At 37.5% G+C, this 22,313-nt stretch overlaps 1 protein-coding gene across 3 annotated transcripts in view; it reads left to right on the top strand.

Annotated features, from left to right (window-relative positions):
• EDIL3 (EGF like repeats and discoidin domains 3) overlaps positions 1-22,102 on the top strand; it is a 228,216-nt gene extending 206,114 nt beyond the window's left edge. For all 3 annotated transcript variants that reach the window (XM_027881299.1, XM_027881307.1, XM_027881291.1), the window contains 2 exons: positions 9,934-10,089; positions 20,515-22,102. In XM_027881299.1, coding sequence (XP_027737100.1) covers positions 9,934-10,089; positions 20,515-20,664 — 306 coding nt within the window. In that variant the 3' untranslated portion in view covers positions 20,665-22,102. The remainder of the gene's footprint in view (positions 1-9,933; positions 10,090-20,514) is intronic.
• Positions 22,103-22,313: the final 211 nt, after the last annotated feature.

Here is a 22,313-nt window from a genome sequence, read left to right as displayed (position 1 = left end):
ACTAAAGCTCTGGTCACAGATCAGCTTTACTTAATATTTAATTCAATATAGTGCAGTTTGAATTAACTGTTAGTACATCAGTGGATTCTAGTTCAAAATTTTTGGTTAGACTTTTGGATGTTAATGTAATTCAAGTTGCTTGTTGAGAATTCCTGTGATAAGTCCCAGTCAGTCAGTTTTTGAGAAACTTCTATCATGCAAGCTCTAGAATGGAATTTATATTAAAAAGTGGTAATAAAAGTTATTCAGTTGTTACTTTTGTCTGCAATATTTGGAAGTCCATTCTCATGGCCCTTCTTTTTTTCATATACCTGTAACAGAAAGTGCACATGGGCCAGTCAGACCTAATGGCCAAAGTGCTGATCAGCTCTTTGAAAAAAACCTTCATCTTTCACCTCTCAGCTTGTTGAGTTTATTGCTTGTTTGTTTTGTTTTGGAGGGAGTTGGTGCTTTTGCTTGTTTAGCTGCTTGTTTTTCTTATGTGAATTTATTTATTGGTTTGGGTTTTTTTGTTTAGTTATTTATTTATTCCAGTATATAGTAACTTCTTTATTTTCTTTTTAATTCTGGGAAACAGGAAAATATTTTCCCATTTAACTCCAGGCCTAGTCAACAGTTTTAGCAGAGCATTAATTCCTTAAATCAGTCATGCCTCGTGCTCTCCACATGCTCCACTGTTGGTGCAGAGCCAATAAGCCCTTACAGGGTATTTTGAAAGCCAGGGAAATATACCTGTGTCAGATCAAAAGTGGAGCTGAGTCCCAGGGTTGGATCTGTCCTGCCAGTAGCCTACTCTTGTTTTGACCAGAGGTCTCTTTGTGAAGCTCTGTAATAGGGGCTCCAGGGTGTCCTTTTGGCTAATAACAGATAAATCTTTCTTATGTCCTGCAGAATGAAGATTAATAGACCTTTTAATTGTATTCAAGCAAGTGCATTATGAGATTATTACCTCAGAAGTGCCAAGTCATTTAGCCTAAAAGGGAAAAGAAACCTGATTTCTTCTTTAAACCTGGAAAAATACTTCTCTAGCTAAAAAAACTCAAGACAATTTTGACACTGCAGTGCACTGATTTTGTGCATTTCTGCTTATTATTAATAGTGTATCACTGGAAACAAGAACTTGTCCTAACAATTCAGAGGGGAACACACCAAGGAAAAAAATTAAACAAAGCAGCTTGCTGTTGTTTCCAAAGTCTAGTATCACAATTTTGACACTTTTAGCTTACTGCTACAGCAGCATAGCTGTATGAAACAGGTTATGCATAATAATCCCTGCTGACAGATGGGCAAAGTCATTCCTAAAAAGAATGGCTGAATGATGCTGTCTTGGCTGCATTTCCTGTGAAAGTAAGAGTTATGCAGTCAGCGCTTTTACACCCAAGGAGGAACTTTCAGCCCTAATGCCTCTTATCTTCTAGGCAGATTTAACCTTGCTTACAGGCAGGTTTTTGTTAGTATTTCAGCAGTTCAGTAGTTATATTAATTATGAGTCACTATACAGTATCTTGTGTGCAAGCCTATCTCCAGTTTACTCGTTGATCTATAGCCCACATACTCATAGATTATTGGGACATTTTTATGTGCTGCAGAAAATATTTGCAACGTTATTAATTACCTGAGGGGGGGCAGGGGGGAAGAGATAAATAATGAACTTCCATATTGTCAGCATTATTTTTCATCTTAAAAACCAAAATGAGCTGCTCATGTGTAGGAGAGCCCATTTATGATCCCAACATTTTTACAAAGATCTTTATCAGCCCTCCAATAAAAAGAGGCTTTAAAAAAAAAAAAAAAATCATCATCCCTACTGAAGACCGAGCAGAATTTGCATTATTTCATTTATTTCATTTGTAGAGAAGGATTTTTGTTTTCCTAGACATTGCATCACCAGCCTTTGATTGCAGTTTAAAACCCTTGACCTGCCAAAACCCAAGACGAATGAAACCAGAGATACCTATATTTCTCCTGGCTAGTTTTTGAAGCACTGGTAAAAAATGTTAACTTACTCTTCACATTTCTGGCTATTAAATGTCATTCTGAAATTTATGGTTAAATAAACCCCCATTTTCCCTGCTTATATTCCAAAGTTTCTTCTCTCTATTTTTGCCAGTATTTTGCTGCTGTTTTACCCAGTCCAGCACCCAAGGTTCCCTGCAATGGTCTTTAACAGAAAATTAAGGAATCTGCACTGGGACAGAGCACATAGCACTGGCACACAGTAAATTTTATTGATAAATTTCCTCATCCACTTGAGATATATTTTAGTAAAATAAGGAGAGATAACAGAATTATCTTGCTCTTCTCTATGTCTGAAGAGAGTAGAGCATGCCCATCTAGCATCTCAGCATATTCCTTACTCATATATTAGAGGAAAGAAAAACTCGAAAGCAAATAGTTGTTTAAGTTTTTTTTACTGTGATAATTGTTCTTTTCTGTGTTTTATTTTTACCTTTACTCATAGCCAACACATTTGATCAAAACTTCTCACTCCTATTGTCAGCACAGCAAGAACTACTTTAAATTAGGTCTTCAGGAAATTATACTCCTGAAAGCTGCTTCTTGCTATCATCCAGTTTTATGCATTTTTTTTATTTTAAAGGTAATTTTTTGCAATTTTTCTTTCATTTTTTTACTGTTATGTAAAGAACTGAATTTAAATTAATTTTTTTCCCATCTCTTTATATATTTCTATCCATAACTAGGTACTGCGATCAGTGAATCGCACTGCATTGCTGGTAGTAGTGTTTGACAGAAAAGTAGCAGAACACCATCAGCATGTTGTGTCCTGAACTACTCATGATCCTATTAATAGGTTGTTTTTTTTTTCTCTCTGCTTTATTTTAATGGCTATATATTGTTTTTTCCTTGGCTTTCCCACAAGAAAGTTGACTGACCTAATACAGAACATTGTTTCACATTTTGTCAAGTCTTGGAGTTCACTAATGCAGCTGAAAGGCTTCTTTTAGTTCCACCAGATATCTAGACCTGCTTAATCACTGCTGGTAATTTAATTTTTTAAATTTTAAAAATTATTTTTTTTAATCCCCTAGCATTCTCAAGGACTGATAAGCTTTGAATATTCTATAGCAGACAGAGAGACTGATGCTGTTTTATTAGTCGTTCCTTGACTGTTGGTAACCGGTGCAGTAGTCAGCTATGACATCTCTACAAAAATCCTCTAATCACATTTACAGTGAAAATACTCCTGTGCACAGATGTGAAATACTCAGTGTTAGGAGGAAAGGTTGTAGAATTAATCATCACTGTAGTTTTAAAATTCTGAATTTTCTTCAGACTTGAACATGCCTGCTACTACCATTTCCCTTAGGAATGCTGGTACTTCCTGATAAGCTGTGAGAGTTACCAAGACCCACAGGAGCTACTCTGGTTTGCAGTATGAGTATGAAAACAGTATTATCTTGTGTGAGCTGCAGGCAGGATGTACCAGGGTGCTGATAAAACCTCAGAACCTCAGCTGCCTTCAGTTCACATAGGAAATGGACAACAATTCCCCTAGGATTTTTTGAAAATTCAGGCCTTAAGGCTAAAATTTGCTTTTTGATTTTTCTTTTTTCATTGAAATATCAATGAAATATGATTTTTCAGGGCTTAGTAAAATGTGGTAATCAAAAATTTCTCTGAAAGAAGCAGATACTGCTCTAAAAATGGCTGCATGGTTAATCATATGCATCTGATTTGTCTGAATTTTTACTAAAATGATGACAAAATCCTATAGCAACTTAACTGGGGTTTTTCCCTCCTTTTCCCGTAATATCTATATAACAGAGATAACTAAGTATGTAAGTAAATTAATGAAGGATTCACGCAATCTGTAGTCTTAAAGAAGTAGCTGCTACTTAAGTTACTTATGGAAATCAAGTGACTTGTCAGCTTGGTTGTGTGTTTCACTCCAAAATTTTCAGCATATTGGCCTAAGATATTTTTTATGGTCCATGAAGATTTCAAACAGGTTTCACCCTCCAATTTATCACTTCTAAATTGAATTGGAGGCAGCTGATGGTACATGGTATTCTTTTAACCTATTTCTTTAGTGCAGTTACTGCAGCCATAAAGTCATTCGAAGGGAAAAGCAATTAAGAGTAGTAAGAAAATAAGAGCAATATTTATTATCTTACCCTAAAGGATTAGAGACGTTAAGAATATAGAGACACAGTGTTGAAATCACGCTGAAGGTCTAAGCTTAAATGAAAAAAAGCCAGCAAAACAAATCCCACTTTTTAAAGAATAAAAAGAATGACACTTGAGTCTTATTTTGTCTGAAAACAACCCGTCCCTACCTGAGTTCATGAGAAGTTTAATTTTAAACATATGCAGCTAATACAGACCCAATTAAATGCATATAAATTTTATTTTATTTTATTTTTATGTTATTTTATTTTACCTAGAAAGCATTAAAATCCTGTATAGCAGAATATTGAACAAAATGCTTCTTTTTATCAAATTATTATGGGTTCTTCCAGGGCAATTCCTTTTGTCTCATAACTTAATTTCTTCTTGTAATTTTTTCAGGTTGTATTAATAAATGTTTACTCCAGTAGTGTATATTTAAGTGACTGTACTAAAAAAACCTCTCCTACCTAAGAAGTTGAGATGAAAATTAGATTTCTCTACAAGGAGCATATAGTTGCTTGGAGATTTTTTTCCTTCAAAGTTTTTAGATTAAATTAGCCATATAATAGTTTGGGTTGGCTTTGTCTTTTATTGTTTTGGTTTTAATATGAGCATTTGGAAAACAGCCTGAAATGCTGAGTTTCACAGTTTGCAAACAAGAAATGCTGCTGAAACATTGTTAGAAACATACATATGTTGCACATCTGCAGGAAGCATTACTGTGCCTTCACTGATTTTCCTGTAGTTCCAGAGTCTGGGCATGGAGGAGAATGTAAAGCATCTCCATATAAGGCAATAAGATAAGGAGAGTTGCATTTCTGACCTTTATGATGCAGGCACTGCAGTTCTACCCCTGCTTTTCTTAGGCTTGAATGCAGGTGGCAACCTCTGAGTGTGCCAGTTTACCCTGAAAAAATCAAGGGAATCACGAGGTCTTATATAAACAGTGAAAAACCCGCTCAGCACAGGTTATTTACCTGTTAAGTACGTTGGACCATCTTGGTGGGATTCAGGTGCCTATCCATAACTGCCTGCCATTATCTTGAGCATCCCAAAATATCTCAGACCTCATTGCAAGACCAGCATATGTGATCTTGGTGATCTGGTGACCTTGGTGATCTGGGACCTTGGTGAATTAGCAGCTGAAGACCAGGAGAACCTTCTTTTTTTTCAGTTTCTTAAGGGTAAGAGCCTTAAGCAACCAACGGTTCCCCCACCTTGTGTTGAACCGGGTTTGGTTTTTTTTTTTTTGATCCTGGTGTTTTTTAGTGGCCAAGTAGAGTAGAGTTACCCAGAATTCATCAATGTTATCTGACAAGTGATTAAAAAAAAAAAAAAATCTACAAAATCACAAAGGTAAAATAAAAAAAAACATGATGAAAAAAATGGCACCTCAAAAATTACAAGAGAAGCTGAGCATAGAATTAACTATACTGGGAGCAGAAACATAATTATCTGTATAAGGAGAGGACTGAAATTTTAAGACTAATCCTAAAATTAGGAGATGAACAGCTGAAGGTCGAGTAAGCCATTTCACCATTATCTTCACTGTGAAATAGGGTCTGGTGCTCCCTGAATCCTTATGGTCCTTTCTTCTGCTGTGGCTGCACTGCAAGTGTCCGAGGCTATGCTGGGCAGGGCTTGGAGCAACGTGGTCTAGTGGAAGGTGTCCCTGCCCATGGCAGGGTGTTGGAAAGGGATGAACTTTAAGGTCCCAGCCTTCTGGGATTCTATGACCTGATCCAAACCCCCTATTAATTTGTGAGGTCATGGAGATTTCTGCCATTTGTGTCTTCTTGAGGCTTGTCTTCTCCTAAGCCAGAATTGCAGCACAGATCTCTGTTTCCAGGAGAGACTGTGTGAGCTGTCTGGTCCTTCACCTTCCACACATGACGTCATGAAAGAAGCCCATTTCCTCTCCTGGGTTCTGTCCACAGACAGAATGGCTTATTATTTATGTGCTCTTCTGGAGCACAAGTCTGATGACAAGCAGCTGAGGGAGTTGGGGGGGCTCAGTCTGGAGAAAAGCAGGCCCAGGACCTTCTTGCTCTCCACAACTGCCTGACAGAAAGGTGGAGCTGGGGGGGGAAGTGGGAATGGGACCAGAGGAAACAACCTCAAGCTGTGCCAGGGTAGTGTCATGTTGGATCAGGGAAAAATTCTTCAGTGAAAGGGTAGTAAAGTACTGGAAGAGGTATTGGAGTCACCATCCTGGAGGGATTTAAAAGGTGTGTAGCTGTCGTGCTTAAGGCCATGGTTTAGTGGTGGACTTGGCAGTGTTAGGTTACTGTTTGTACTCAGAGTTCTGAGAGTTGCGGTTGATTGGCTCTGGACTAGGCAAGGCTTGCATGTGACTGTTTTCATAATCACAGAATCGCAAGATGTTTTGGGTGGAAAGGGACCTTAAAAAGCCCATCCAGTCCTACCTCCTGCCGTGAGCAGGGACACCTTCCACTATCCCAGGCTTCTCCAAGCCCTATCCAATTCGGCCTTAGATACTTCCAGGCCAGGGATGCAGAAGCCACAGCTTCTCTGGGCAACAGAGGCATTGTTCCACCTGATCCAGAAGACCTATTTCCAGTACAAGTACTCATCACTACACATCTAACTGCACAGACACGGAGTACATACTGCACATCCGGGGTACGGTTTGTTAACAATGTTTCATACTCAGGTGGATTTATCTTTGTACATTCTTTAAATTAATTTTCCTCCAAATCACACGGAATAATCTGTAACATCTGAAACAAGATGGAAAAAGGGAATAGTTATAGCCCGAGAGGGTTCTTTCAGACACAAGATGTTAAACTGCTTTTTGATCAGCTGCTTATAGAAATGTACATTAACTGTAAACCATAGTTCTTCTTGTAACCAGCTAATGATCCTACCAGTTGCAGACTAATGGCCCCTACCTTGTTCTAAATTCTGCTGCACTGAAAAACCCAGAGTCACATCCTAATTAATCACATTCAGCTTTGAAGAGTACATAGTGGTTGTGTGTTAATTCAGCTTCTCCCCCTGGTAATTTGTTTGATTGCCTGTTACTTGCAATCTGCACTAACTGAATAAATGTGCTCTGCGTCCTGATGGGAAGTTATGACTTTGTTTTAAGCTAATTTGATGCAGATGTTTTGCCTACAAATGGTGTAAATTCTTCTCACCTTTCTGCTCTAAAGTGGTTTCAATGCAGAGAATGAAAAGAAGGCGTGTTAACCATTTGTAGAAGGTAATAAAGCAAGAGAGCAAAAGCTGTATTTCTTTACTGCTGAGTTAATAATGATCTTGTGGCCTGAAAACTTTACATCAGCTTATGAATAAATAAGTAAATAAGGTGCTAAAATATGAGAAGGAGAAGGTGATGCTGTATTCTTTATTCTGTTCCTCCACCTTCAGTAATATGTTGTCTGTATGGTCAAGACCTGGAGCAGAGCGTGTCTATTCATTACTACTTTATTTTTTCTCATTTTTTTAGTACAATACACACACACACACACACACACACACACACACATTCTGCATAGTCCTATATAAGTCTTTTTGAAAAAGACTGAACATATGCCAAATTACCTTCCAGCTTCCCATATAATTTTTCTGAGCAAGAGTACAAGGCCACTGGATATGTCCTATAAGCACAAAACAATCGTTAGTAGGACATTTTTATTAACACTGGATCTATATGATAATAAAGATTTATTGTGATTTTACCTTTGGAATCCCCTGAATCTTAATGAGAATTTTTTTTCTCCCTGTTCTGAATTTCAGTGAGAAGTACTCCAAGTCTCATGGCCATGTTAAATATTTGTGAAATCCTTGCAGCTTACTTTCAGTATTTTAAAATAAACAACTGGTTTTGTTGAGGCATTTTTTCAAGTTAACAGGAGAGACATTGACTTTTTGTACAAGAAGCATTCTCTGCAAAAAAGAGGCTACACTTGTAAAATGCTAATGTCTAAATTATTTACAAAGAGAATCTGAAGCTGACTCTGAAATGTTTAGTTCAAAAGCTGCCTGAAAGTGTTGACCAATTAGTGATTCCTTACCAGGTCAGGCTGGGGTTGTTGCTTTGTTTTGTTTTTGAAAAACAGACTATTCATTTAGACTCAAAATATTTGGAAGGAAGGTCTGGAAACCTGGTGTTTATTAATTCATGAAAGATCTATACTAATTAGCAGTGTTCATTTCCCAGAGACACATTTAGGCTGTGGAAGCAAGCACCCGTGGACTCCTTATAGAAGGAAAAAAGTCCATCAGGCCATCCATGAAAGCATTCAAAACTGACTCCTGCTCTGAGGGGTCGTTGATTGGGTTCTTCTCTTTCTCTCTCCATTGAACATAGAGAACACAGAAAGAGTTTTGCCTCCCATGGATACTTCCCTCATATCCTGGAGTGCTCCCCTGAGTAATGTTGCTGCTACCAGAGGGCAATAAATTAGTTCATTCTGGTAAAACCAAAATTCTTGAGACACCCATGAACACTGACATTTTCTGGTTAAGACTGTGGTATCTCAGTACTGAATATTTTTAAGTTACTTCTGTTCTTAAAAGGATTTACTACTCGTTATTTTCTACTCTTTTCTCAAATGTTGGGATCTCCAGGCTTCCTTGTCTGGTTGCTCCGAAGAGTAATTTTTTCCTCTTCTGTTGTTATAAATGCACTCTTACACTTTTCTGTGTTTTCTTCTTTATAGAGTCATAGAATCACAGAATGGATTAGGTTGGAGGGACCTTAAAGCTCATCCCGTTCCACCTCCTGTCATGGGCAGGGACACATTCCACCAGACCAGGCTGCTTTCAAAAAATCCAACACTGGATCTTCAGCATTTAGATAGGCCAGAGATTCTTAACTTTTTCACATTCTCTTTATAATATTTTTTTTTCTGAAAAAACTTATTAGTCATCTTCTCAGAGAGTTCAGCTCTCCTCTCATTTAATTGTAATATTTTTACTGTTAGTCTCTCTTGCCTGATTTAATGGACAGTATTAAAAATGCCAGCTGCTTCACAGCCATTTCTTATTTGAAATAAATCTACCTTTTTTTTTTTTTTTATTGACTTGCCACATTGCTGGGGGACACGAAATGAAACCTCAGTTATACCCTCCCATTTCAAGAAAATGTCAGTTTTTATAGGGAATTATTCAACTCTTCATTCTTCCTCTGAAAATACATTAATATTGAATTTAATTCTGTTCTTATATTCTTTTCCTTGATCATTTTAATCCAAGGCATCTGGCTCAAATCCGTTATATTCAGTGTTGGGTTCTGGTACAAAAAAGTCCAATCACAGGTGGGCTTACCCATGTGAAAGCCACTTGAAAACTCAGATTTTATTAGGATTTAAGATTTCTGCCTTGCATTTTTGAAATTCTTGTGCTAAGATTACAAAATAAACAACTCAAAAGAAAAAAAAAGGAAAATTAAGGAATGAGAAAGTTTGAGGTATAGAGATAGAAAAAGAAAGAAAGGCATTAAGAAAGAAAAAATTTCAGCAGGAAAAGAAGCATGATAGTAAATGTTTTAAAAAACTTAGTAAAGCATGGGTTCTGGGGCTGTGAAGGAAATGGAAAGGCATTTGGGGAATCTGATTACTGGGAACATGTGGGAACACTTTTTAGCTACAGATCATTCCCAGTGGTGATCACTGTTTTGGTTGACTTAGAGCTTGGAGGAAGAAAATTACTTTCTGTGGGAGAGCCATGGTGAGAGCTGCACCATTTTGCTTTGGTGTGGTGTAAGGTCAGGCTGCAAACAGAAGCTGTTCTAATGATATTCTCCTCTGTTTTGTTTATATCTGTTCCACTCAGGTTGACCTGCTCGTCCCTACAAAAATCACTGGGATCATTACCCAGGGAGCTAAAGATTTCGGTCATGTCCAGTTTGTGGGGTCGTACAAGCTTGCCTACAGCAATGATGGGGAGCACTGGAAAATATATCAAGATGAGAAACAGAAGAAGGATAAGGTAAAGCACAGACAAAATTGGTATTTGGGTTGTGTTGACAGATAGCAGCTCCACAGTTTGTAGGTTATTGCACACTGCCTGGTTTGTGGGGTTCCATCTGCATGGGATCCCACAGATAAAAATCAAGGTGGATAAAAAAAGAGTCATGTAACACATGACATTCCCCGTCCCGTGCAGCAATATCACACCTATCAGTGCAATGCACCTGATTTAATAATATTAAATATGGGAAATAAAGCTTTAAAGTTCTCCATTTATTGGAATTATTTCTTCATTTAACTCCTAAGGGGTAGATGTGTAAATAGCAGTTTATTTGTATGTTCAGAAACAGTGTTTCAGTGCATATTTTGGTAACCATGCACTATTTTCAGTTATTTTCTGTGAAGCACATCTTTAGCATACCTCATTACCTGTAGCCATTTTGGACTGATTTTCTCTTTCTCAAAATTAATGGGTTTCAAATATAAATATAAATTCAAAGGAAAATATTATTTTTATTACACTGTAAAATGAATAAAAACATAAAAAAATGTTTCACAACTTCTTTTGCCGATGTTTAATGAGCAGCATAGGGAACATATAGGTTGCTGATTGATTTACCTGGAAGCATTTAACTTTTCTTTCTTTATTCATTATACCTTTGCTTTAAACTGCATAACACTTTCATACTGCAAGAACCTCAATTCACAATATCATATGTTAAGTAAAATATTGCAGCCCATGCATTGCTTAAGGGAAAGTTAAGAAGGCTGACAAAATGTGAATTATTTATTAATTATCTTAGCGGGGTTATGTCTGAATGAAACAGGAGATACATTTATTGAAATACCAGGTGGCTGATATGTCTGATAACTTCTCAAAACTGTGTATTCAGATTGATAAATGTTCCCACTTGCACTTATATTTTTTAATATAAACAAAGATTCTTCAGGGAAAAAATCATACCCACCACACTAATCAATTAAATTCATTTTTCTAAAGTAGGGAGAAAGTTTTTGATATGTATTGACATGTGTTGTGTGAGTACAGGGAGGACTAATGATAAGGGTTTAGATCACTGCATCTTCTAAATTTCTCTGATTTCAAATGATTGATCAAATGTATACCTATTTATTGGGGGAAAATGTCCTAAATTACTGGGTTAAATATGTACATAGCTGTATGTCCCCATCTGCATTGTCAAGTTACATTTGTAAGATTATCACCCAAAGATGATGGGTGCTTGATTTGTGAAGTCCCACTTAGGAGCCAAATGTCAGGTCACTGTGATTTTAACTCACACTGATATTTTTCCCTGTGAAATTCTGAGGGATTTTAGATATGGAAAAAAAAAATCAGTTGTTTTAGCTAGGATCTTCAGGTTAGAAGGTCCTGACACTGATGATTATGGATGTCTCTGGTACAATTGGTTGTCAGATAAAAATTGGAAACAGCTCACCTTTCATAGCAATTCTATAAATGCATTCAGTGCTATGTTCACATCCTCTTTTAAATCCATGTCATTTAAAAAGAGAAGGGAATGTTCTACTGTGAAAGAAATGTCTTCTCCAAACCAACCTTTTGTTAGTGGACTATTGCACTCATTTTATTGTAAAGGAGAAGATGCATCCAAGTCCCTGATGATAAATACAGTCACAAGCAAATATAAGAAAATGCACTCTGATTTAACACCATTGTTCCAGTCTACACTTGTTTGTACCATTTGCCAAAGCAATTAAATTATTTTGTTTTCGTCATCATCTGTGTTGTTAATTCCAATACACATATTCTGTTTAGAACAATGGAAAACTCTTAACCATTCTCCCATTAAAACATATCATATCCTGTATTAATTAACACCCCTAAGAGTAAAATAGATTCACATTATTATTATTCTTTAACAGATCAAGAGCAGTTAGGAGCAGAATAAGATCAAACACACTTTACTGGAAAGTAGAAGTTAGGATTCCTGAATCTAAATTTGTACAAATTAAACAATGATCATTTGAGTCAAGACCTTAGTCTTTGATGCACAAACATAAATCTAGAATATATTTAATGTTTTTAATTTTTCCCATATCACAAAAGTCAGAAAAAGTCAAAAGTCTGATGGCAGAGTCTGACATTACAGAAGTGAGTGCATTTGGGAAAGAAGTCTGTGAGACAGTTCAGTTTTAGATTGAAGGCCTAATTCAGTTATTTGTCCTTCCCCTCATACAAGGCTCATATCCTGCACTATTCTTCATCAGATTATTATTTAATATGTTCATAAAACAGATAGTGATAAAAATTCTACAATATAAACAGCCAGCTCCAGTGTTTAAATACCCTTAAAGGTGGAAAGGGGGCTTATCCACCTTACACCAGTCCTGCCCTCAGAGGATAGAAAAGACTGATTTTATCTTTATTTTTTCACTTTATTTTGGCTGAAATACTTTAACCTATTTCTTCTTAGTTTGTTCTTGGGGACAAATCAATCTTTTTTCTTTCTGTCTTCCTTCAAAATTTTTATTTTCTCTTCCTCAGATCATTATTTTGTATTCTGGTTGGAGCAGTTTTCCTGAAGTGTGTTTTCACAAAATTATTGCAATCTTTAGCACAGAACTACTGCCTGCTCCATCGTTGTCCATAACCTGTGGCACTGGTTATGACTTCCTAAGGTTTGGCTTGCTTCTCATCATTATTAAATTGCAGCATTGATCTTTCTCCACTTTGCCAAGACGACCCTGAATCTTGATCTCACCTTTCAAAATGGGAACAAGTTTGGTCACATCTGTACTCATAGCAAGTAAATCAATTTCCATTGTCCATTTCATTACTGAGAGTACATAAATTTCCTTGGCCAGGGGAAAGAAGCCCATTAAACCCAGCAAACCCTCCTAGTGTGACACCAAACCACACCAATGCAGTACCTCACCTATGAGGAGTGGGAGAGAAATAGCGTCACTGGTTCTGTCTGACAGTGTCATCTTTGCACAGGATCCACTACAATTTCCTTACCTTAAGGTGAGACACAAGATTTGTTCCCAAATACAGGAACACTGTGGAAGAAACCAAGTTTTTACAGCAAAGTGAAACTTTTGTGAAATGTTTCATTTGTATTCAGGAGATAAAGAAGGGAGGTAAAAGGTAGATACTGACAACTATCAAAACCAGCAAGCATAATAAATCATTCATACTTCACCCTCATTAGCCTCTATTTATTAACTGAACATCTTGATTTATTCTATGAAGGATAGAAAGTACAGATTTCTTATTTCTTCTGCAGGTGATTTACTCATCCTATACTCATCCTGTGATCCTTTTATAAGCATCCAAAACATTTCAGGGAAAGGAAAACAGGAATAAAAAAAAATAAAAAAAAATTAAAAAAAAAAAAAAGCCCCACTATTTTTAAAGTCTCAGACACAGAAATTAGGGAGATATTCATAGGCTGGTAATCATGATTTGTGGATTAATATTGTGAGTTTATAATGCATAATGCATTTAAGTAAGAGCTGAGAACTTAATCCTGCCTGGTGCTAAGCACCTCACTATTCATCACTTTACCGGATGAGTCCTAACATATCAGGGGATCTCACTGAATTCCTGAGGCTGTTACCTTTTCCCTCCTCATCATTTATGATGTGATTTTACAAAGGACAAAAAGTATTGATCTCTTGTATTATATTATGTACAATACAATATATTGTACCATGTATGTATATTTGTATAAATACATAAAATATTGTATCTTGCACACTGTGTGCAGCCTGTGTCTTTGATCAGTCTGTAATAGAAATAATGGTTTAGAGGAGAAGTAAATACAATGTTCAGTTTTCCTCTTTGTACCATTTCAAATGGAAAAGCTGCTCCAAGAACAGTGTGTCCTCCAGCTTCTGTTCGGCTTCTGCTGTTTTAATGGCCAGTCATTTCATTTCACGTCTGTGCTGAATTTCTGTGAGCACAGACAAAAGTTTTACTGGGGGCAGAAAAAAAAAAAAAAAAAAAGAAATCTTTAGAAAATTAAACCTTTCCCATTCATTTTAAATGGTTTGAATGAGTTGACTGGAAAAATATGAAAGTTTTGCCTGTTGCCTCCAAGAAGCAAAATAAATTACATTGCAGACTGGCACGTAGGAAGAAAATATATTTTAGAAGCAGGACCAGAGCTAATAGCTATCTTGTTTTTCTCAACTAGAGGTCAGTAGCTCACTATGCCTCCAAAGCTAAGGACATCCAACCCAAATCTGACCTTTTTTTTTTTTTTAAATCACATTCCACATGTGATTTATAAATTACACAGCCTGCTGTAGGTAACTTAAGGCCAGCTGCAGTGTCAAATGGCATTTCAAAGGCTATTTTTTACAGGAAGATGAGAACATTTGAAAGTAGCCTAAAGGAGTCTGGCAGTCTGCATCATTGTCAACCATCACCAGCCATCAGCAGTGCAATTAGCTGCAGGTAGACAATATCCAGTATGCAAATGGCCACTGGATTTGGGCACAAAATGATGGAAATAGTTAGAAATTATATGCTTTTGTATGTACATTAAATTACCAGAGAGATGGAAGACAGGAATCTACTTACAAATGTAAAGTTAGATCATGTCAGATTAAAAAATCCTCTTGCTAGATTTGCTAATGGTTTTTCTGATGTTGTTTAGTTATTTAGTACCTGGTTTACACTGGTAGATTTAATTCCTACATATAATCTACATACTTGGCACAGCTAAAAAGCTTTTGTTTCAGTAATACTATTATTATGTTTAATACTATTATTTACAGTAATAGGTGTAATTTCTAATCTAAATGACTTTTTTTCTACAGTGGTTTAAATTGCAGGTGACTCCTATTATTTTCAGCAGTATTAAGATTATTTGTGTCAGATGAAGATCTTGCTATATTCATTCTGGGTATCTGTCTCCCCCATACCACACCAAGAGCTGAGGGAAGACAAAAGGCTCATATAAACAGTCTACCTTGAATTTCTGGGGGAGTTTGGTCTTCAAAATATTTCTCTTTTCGACTTTGAACCTCCTATAAACTAAACACAGTGGACTAAATTCCCACTTTAGTACCATCAGTTCATAGATCAAATGACAAAGATAGTAAGATTGTGATAATATGTTTCATAAATTTAAAGATTTTATCTGCTTGTATCTATTCTGAACCTGAAGAAATAATAAAGGTCATATAATACATAATCTTTTATACTATATATATATACACTTTATGTATAACAACTGAGGGAAAGAATGACTTTTTTCTCCTCTTAATCACTCCAAAAATGCATGTGGACACACTGACATGTGTGTGTTTACCTATCTATATATGTATATAAAAAAAACTTTCACCAGTCTTTTACAGTGGAAAGCATCTTCCAAGGGATGTAGTATCCCTGTAAAGAGTAGCTCTGTTTCTGGTGAGGGATCAACACCTCTTTCTTGTGTAGTCCACCTGTAAGTCTTCACGATGAAAAGGTCACTCCACTAGCACCAAAAAGTTTCAAAGTAACTAATTGGACTCCTCAAATCTGCAGATTCCTTTTCTTACTTAAGCAAATCTTATTTGGTGAATAGTAATCAAATACAAAATAGCTGTCAAAAATTGCTTTTCATGCAGATTCTTTTTAGATTTTAAATTAATAATGTCCTCTTTATTTATGTGAACACTGAGATGTTCTGCACTGAAGCAAACTCCGAAGTCAGGTGTAGATACTCTATAAAATAATCTTCTTCTGGTATGGGCAGGATTACCTGCTCCATGAGATGTTTAAAATATTCTGCTCAAAGTGAAAAATATGTTTAAGCTACAGCAGATAACATAGTGACTTCACCATCTGAGAGCTGATTATTCAGTCTCAACTCTGCCATTACTGTAAATAGCAGTAGCCAGTAATGCTATGAGTGATGAAGACATTTCATGAGCTCCAGAAAGATTCTCTGTGGAGAATCAGTCTCTCTGAATTTTCATCCACTGTGAACATCCATCAGCACAGTGCCACAAACTATTTCAGCCACTGCAGCCACCTATTAACAGGTCCTGTGGATGTGCCCTAAATACAAGATTGGAGTAAACCAAACATCAGTGGTCATAAATTCCACTTTTCTCAATCTGCTAGTCTTCAGATATTTCTCCTAAATTACTCTGTCTTAAAACATACAATAGTTTTCTTTTTTTAAATTCTAATCACACTTTCAGTATTTGGATTTACTGCTGATGTCATAAAACAGTTCTGTTGAAAGATCTCAGTGAATGTTTGAAGTCAAGACACTCAAATTGCTTGCTGGACACAAGTATAAACAAGAATGGCTTATATTTCAGAAATCTTTTTTGGCAGAGGGTATCTGTACCTATTTTCCAGGTTTTCATTCTTTTTTGCATAAAATGATCATAATTTAAGTTATCATACTTAAAAGCACAACAGGTGCATTTTCTACCTTTTTTCTTTTAATAACAGCTGCAAGAGACTAAACTACAGAGGAGCTACACCTGGGTGTGGGGTCTGTATATGTAAAATTACTGCAGCTGCTGAGTAAATGTTTTAGCAAGTTACACCTTTTAAATATGCAGACAAACATAAATAGATATAGCCAGTGTAAAATCTGTAACATTCTACAACAGGAGTGTCAAAAAGCAGGAGTTTTTTAGTCCATTTTTACCAAAAAAAATGCACTTTGCAATGTATGAGCCACTGGTTGGGGGGAGGCTGAAGCTCTGTCCAAAGGAAGGAGCATCCCATAGCAGATACCAGAAAATTTAAATAGTGGGACTGTCATTTGACCCCAGGTGTACTAGCCCATCTTCTGTTTTTGGTTTTTTTTTAACTGTGTCCTTACTAGTCCCTGCTGGCTTTGCCCCTCACAATTTATCTGATCTCTAACAGTGGTTAAAGGCTTGTGGGAGTTGTGCTACAGTTTAATTATGTGTTGAATGGGGAGCTGTGACCTTTGGGTGGCCTAGGATGACCCTGCTGTCATTGCAAGGGGACAGTGCATTATTACCTGCTGTTCATTCTCCTCACACCACTTAAGTTTTATAGACATCTATAATATCTCCTTTCAGAATGAAGAGACTTATCTGTTTAATAATTTGCAGAAGGACATTCTTCAGTTCTTGTGGCTGTCTTCATGCTTCTCTCTATTTATTTACTGTTTGGGATAAGGCAGGAGCAGATCTGCACCTGCACAGAGCTCAAAATGAAGATTTTTCCCTGGCTTTGAGCTCTCACACATTAATAATATACATTCTGTACTTTCTTCAATCACCCTCCTTTTTTTTCTTTTGTCAATGGGCATATTTTTACATACAGCTAGATGATATAATTCCAACATCAGCTTCTCAAATGCTAATAAATTATTACAGTTTTCAGGGGTGATGTATCCTGAAAAAACCTGCTCAGAAACAAATGTGAGAAGTGGTCATTGAGAGGTACCAGCTCTTCAAGAGTTTTTAATTGCTTAAATGGTTTATTTAGAGTTGACTTTTTGGGCATAGAGCAACATAAAGTTACTTTTGGCTATACAAATGGCTTTTTTTTTTTTATAAACCAGATGTCATGTTTTGTCCTTTGTCCTCCCTGCTCTTTCCAAGTTTCTTGACTCCATTAGTGAATTGAGGTTGAAGTAAAATAAAGAGTGACAAAGAATATGTTTTTTTCATAAGAAATTTGCCGTTTGGCCTCAGCAAAAAAATCCAATACGCTCATCTTAGAGTGTTATATTTCATGCTGATAATATTGGCGGATGCTGACAAAGCTTCCCTCACTTTCTGATAAATTTATTTCCCTGAAGACTTTCTTCTGATCTAGCACGTTTAGTTATTCCTTGAAACCAGATCTTGAATTTGGAGGGAAAGTTAAAAATAAAATTTAATTCTTATTTTCCTGCTGTAAGCAAATGATATAATCCTACCTTCTTCAGGTATATTTGTTGCTGGGTTTACATCACATACTTTTATTCATTTTGCATAGCTATATGCTGATATGAATACTGGGGTAATACTTCTGGTAAACCACTATTTTTTTCTAAGTCTTCATTTAAATATTATCTTTGAAATGCATCTTCCATAGGGGGAATAACATAATGAATAAGTTAATTTTCCAGTAGTTCTGCAGCAAGAGCTGTCTGCATTTATGCATTGCTTATCATCCAGCTTGGTAAAAAATGTCAACAGATATATTACATGTATGTGCAAGAAATCAAATATATATTAAAAAAATATTTTTAAGCTTTCCTAGCTAAGGATGCTGGGGCTGCCACTCTCTAATTTTAGAATGAGCTTACTGCCTTCTGTTGTATGCTACAAGTGAAACTCAACTTCAGCTTGTTAGCCCAAGCTCCAGCCGATTTATGTAATCAACACTGTACTCGGGCAGCAAACAATTTTGTCTGTGGTAAATACATTTTTTTTTCTCCTTAGAGTCGCAACACTAGTGTTTCTGTGGTCAGTCTCTGTTGTATTAAATATGAGGACGGCCATGTAAATAAAACTGGGCACTCAGATGATGATGGCCTAAATTCAGCTTTATTCTCTTCATCCAGAATATTACATTGTCTTCACACAGCTGCACACACACACTGTCTCTCGAATCTTACATACTAACACTATTCTTAGCTCTATTATCTATATTTACCACGAGCCTTCACATATGATTGGATGTTCACATCTTATTTACATTCTTTCTCCCATGGTCAGGCTGCACAACCTTGCTACATCCTCCGACAAGTCTCTCTGCCGTTTTATCATCTTATCTGAACTGCTACATATTTTAATGCTACCATCTCCATGTTAGTGAGATGGCATACAAGAAGGGGAATTCATCGCTTGTGAAAGAGCATCACTAATGGATGGCACATTTCATTTCGGCTGCTAAATTTATAACACCAGAGAGAAGCTTCCAATTTTCAAGCAAGAGGTGCACCACAGAAACCAGAAACTTTGTAAACATGTCACAAACAGGCTAAAATAGTAGATCAGCCTCTTCTGAGTTCAAACTGACATTTTCCCAAGAACTTCTAGGAAAGTTGTAATTCTGCATTAATTCAGTCATATAAGCACACCTCCAGGAGGTCCATATTCTTCTCTGCATGGTGCAAACGACAGCCATTTTTTTTAAGTCAAAAAGCCATCAGACTCAGTTTTTACGAATGAGAAGTGAATTGGCTGACATTTTAAGAGAATGAACACTTCCCATAAAAACTGAAAATAACCCAAGGGGATAATCTGATCATTTTGCCAAAAATTGGTCCTATGGCCTTTGAATTTGAATAGTGTCTGTCAGGTGGGAAAATCTGGCACTGATTTAACATAGACAGAAGTCACTTTTGTGTTGGTTAAGCAATACTACTGGAAATAAGAACATAGTATGCACTTTACTGTGCTAGGATTTTTTAATTTGATCACAACCCAATGCCCTTAATTCATCTGCTGACTTTTGCTTGACATAAGAAGGAGTATCCTTGATAATCACCAACTCTGTGTAGCTGCATTCATACATAAGTGATACAATAAAAATTCTTCTTAACTTTAATTATTAATGTTATTTTCTTGGAAACAACAACAGGATCTCCTGAGACTAATTTGAGATGATACAAATGCCAAGCAGAAAGACATTTAATTTTTTAAATGTTAATGATTTTTAAGTAACTTTTGAAGCCAGGCTCTGGGTGTTGGCAGAAGCAGATTAAGCTTTGAATCAAGGAGGAGCAGGCACTGATCTCTTCTCTGTGGGGACCAGTGACAGGATCTAAGGGAATGGCTTGAAGTTGTGTAAGGGAAGGGTTAGGTTGGATATCAGCAAAGAAGTTCTTCCCCCAGAGGGTGGTTGGGCCATAGCAGGCTCCCCAGGGCAGTGGTCACAACACTGAGGCTGACAGAGCTCAAAAAGTCTTTGGATGATGCTCTGGGGCACATAGTGTCACTCTTGGGGATGGTTGTGTGCAGGGCTGAGGGTTGTACTCCGTGATCCTTGTGGGTTCCTTCCAACTCTGGATATTCTGAGGTTCTGTGAGCTGTATCTGCACTTGCCAGAGTGTGTCGTTGCATGCCATGGAATCCCAAAGTCTTAGTAAAGGCAGGTACTCTTTGCGACATCAGTTCATGGAATCACAGCTTTGGATTGGAAGGGACATTAAAGCTCATCCAGTCCCACCACGTGCCATAGGCAGGGACAACTTCTACTAGCCCAGGTTGCTCCAAGCCCTGTCCAACCTGGCATTGGATACTTCCAGGGATGGGGCAGCCACCAGACACAGCTTCTCTGGGCAACCTATACCAGGGCCTCACCATCCCCACAGGGAAGAATTTCTTCCCAATATCCCATCTAAACCTTGTTTCTGTCTGTTTAAAACTTCAGTTCAGTGCACAGATGATAAGAGCTGACCACAGAGAGGTGCCCATGGGGACATCAGGGGCTGTTCAACAGTCCACAAGCTTCTAAATTTCCTAAATTACCTCCCTCCAGGTGTTCCAGGGGAACTTTGACAATGACACACACCGCAAGAACGTCATCGACCCACCAATCCACGCGCGGCACGTGCGGATCCTGCCTTGGTCATGGTACGGCCGGATTACACTGCGGTCAGAGCTGCTGGGCTGCACGGCTGAGAACTGAGGGGGTCCCACTGCCACCAAGGGTCCCTCTGTGGAGGAAACTGTAAGCCTGTAGGATGCTGAGTCAGTGTTCCATGAACCAAGTGCTCACTCATTTTATGGTAGGCCGCTAACTGTCTTTCCCACAGAGGTCTAAGCCTGCCCTTTAAGTGATCCAATCCAATTTTGTCCTTGAAATCTGTTAGTCTTATCCCTTCTGCTGTGGAATTATCTTCCTAGTTTTCCTTTGAATTGTTCACACCAGTTGAAATGTGTTAAGGGAAAGAAAAAAAACAAAACAGCAGCATCCTTTTTACAAGGGAAGAGAAATGGCGTGACAACGCTCATTTGCAGCTTTAGGAACATTGGGCTCATGAGTTCTCCATAAATCATACTGTCATCTTACTTGCAAAAAGTGATACTGCAGCTTTTAGCAATAAGTTTACTTGGGGATGACTGCATTATAGTAATTGTGCCTATCAAACACTGTCAGTATTTATGACATATATTTTGGAAGATACTCCTTGGTACTGTAGAGCACAGTACCTGTGGTGTTACAAGCTACCTTTTATCACTTTCATCTGGACAGCAGAGTCCATGCACCTGGAGGGTTTTCCTGATTAACCCCATTTTCCTCCTCTGTTTTGCATGCTATAAAACACAACCTCCATCTTTTCCGTTTAGTATCACTGATGATGTTGTTTTTCCTTGTCAGAGGTCACCTGTTTGCATATGTAACCAAATCTGCTCTCAGTGTATTATGAAATTAATGAATTTGCCAAAGTTTATTCAATTCTGCTTGAGATGTGCTTTTTCAAGGAGGCAGAGATGAGACACCATGCTACTCGTGGCGTCTCATCTTGGATGCCCACATAGGTAAAGGCACACGGCGCATCAGAAATCCCATTTCATTACTTGCCCTGGGTGACCACACAGCCCTAGACAAAGCTGCCCACCCAATTACTGCTTTTCAGAATCCCCCTGAATTTCTGTGAGGAGGAAAATATGAGGTGGAGGAACCAAGTGCTAAAAGACACACAGGAGGAATGATTCCCTTAATGCCAGGAAAATGTTCCCCTTGGGCTTTTCTTAAGGTCACAACCTTCCGCCTGGAAGGTGAGAGGTGTCGTAGGACTGTGTAGGAAAGCTTACCCCTTGTCACCCTCCACTCCTACAAAAGTTCTTTCAGACACAGACCAGTGAACCACAGGGAGGCTGTTTCTGCCATGCCCCATCTACTGAAATGCTTTGCACACTCTATGTTGGTTTAGGAGTGTTATAGCAACCCCACTTTAAAAGTTTAGTAGCTTTTAGAAGGAAAAATGGAGCAGAAGAGGGGATGTTCTCTCTTATGTCGTAATTTCCCCCGCTGATGGAGGTAACAATACCAACCTTTGAAGAGCTGTCCTAGTTTCCTTGGAGTAAAGTGCTCTGTGACTATGTAAAAGGATCACCTAAGTTTAAAAAAAAAAAAAATCCTGGGACACTGAGCTGGGGACCTTTTTATTTCTTTCCTGAAATAAAAGCACTTGTTATTTCATGCCAACTTTTTAATTTCATAACATGCCAATGTGGAGATAGAGAATGAGAGAACAGAGAGAGAGATATGCAGCTGCATGTTTTAGAAAATGTCACTGGACTTTCCGTCCTGTGACTTAACTGGTCCTTTCC

Source organism: Empidonax traillii, unplaced genomic scaffold (genome assembly GCF_003031625.1).
Source record: "Empidonax traillii isolate 1590-97213 ecotype Southwest subspecies unplaced genomic scaffold, ASM303162v1 scaffold6:size4315531, whole genome shotgun sequence".
Taxonomy (NCBI): domain Eukaryota; kingdom Metazoa; phylum Chordata; class Aves; order Passeriformes; family Tyrannidae; genus Empidonax; species Empidonax traillii.
This window is presented reverse-complemented; position numbering and strand designations above follow the sequence as displayed.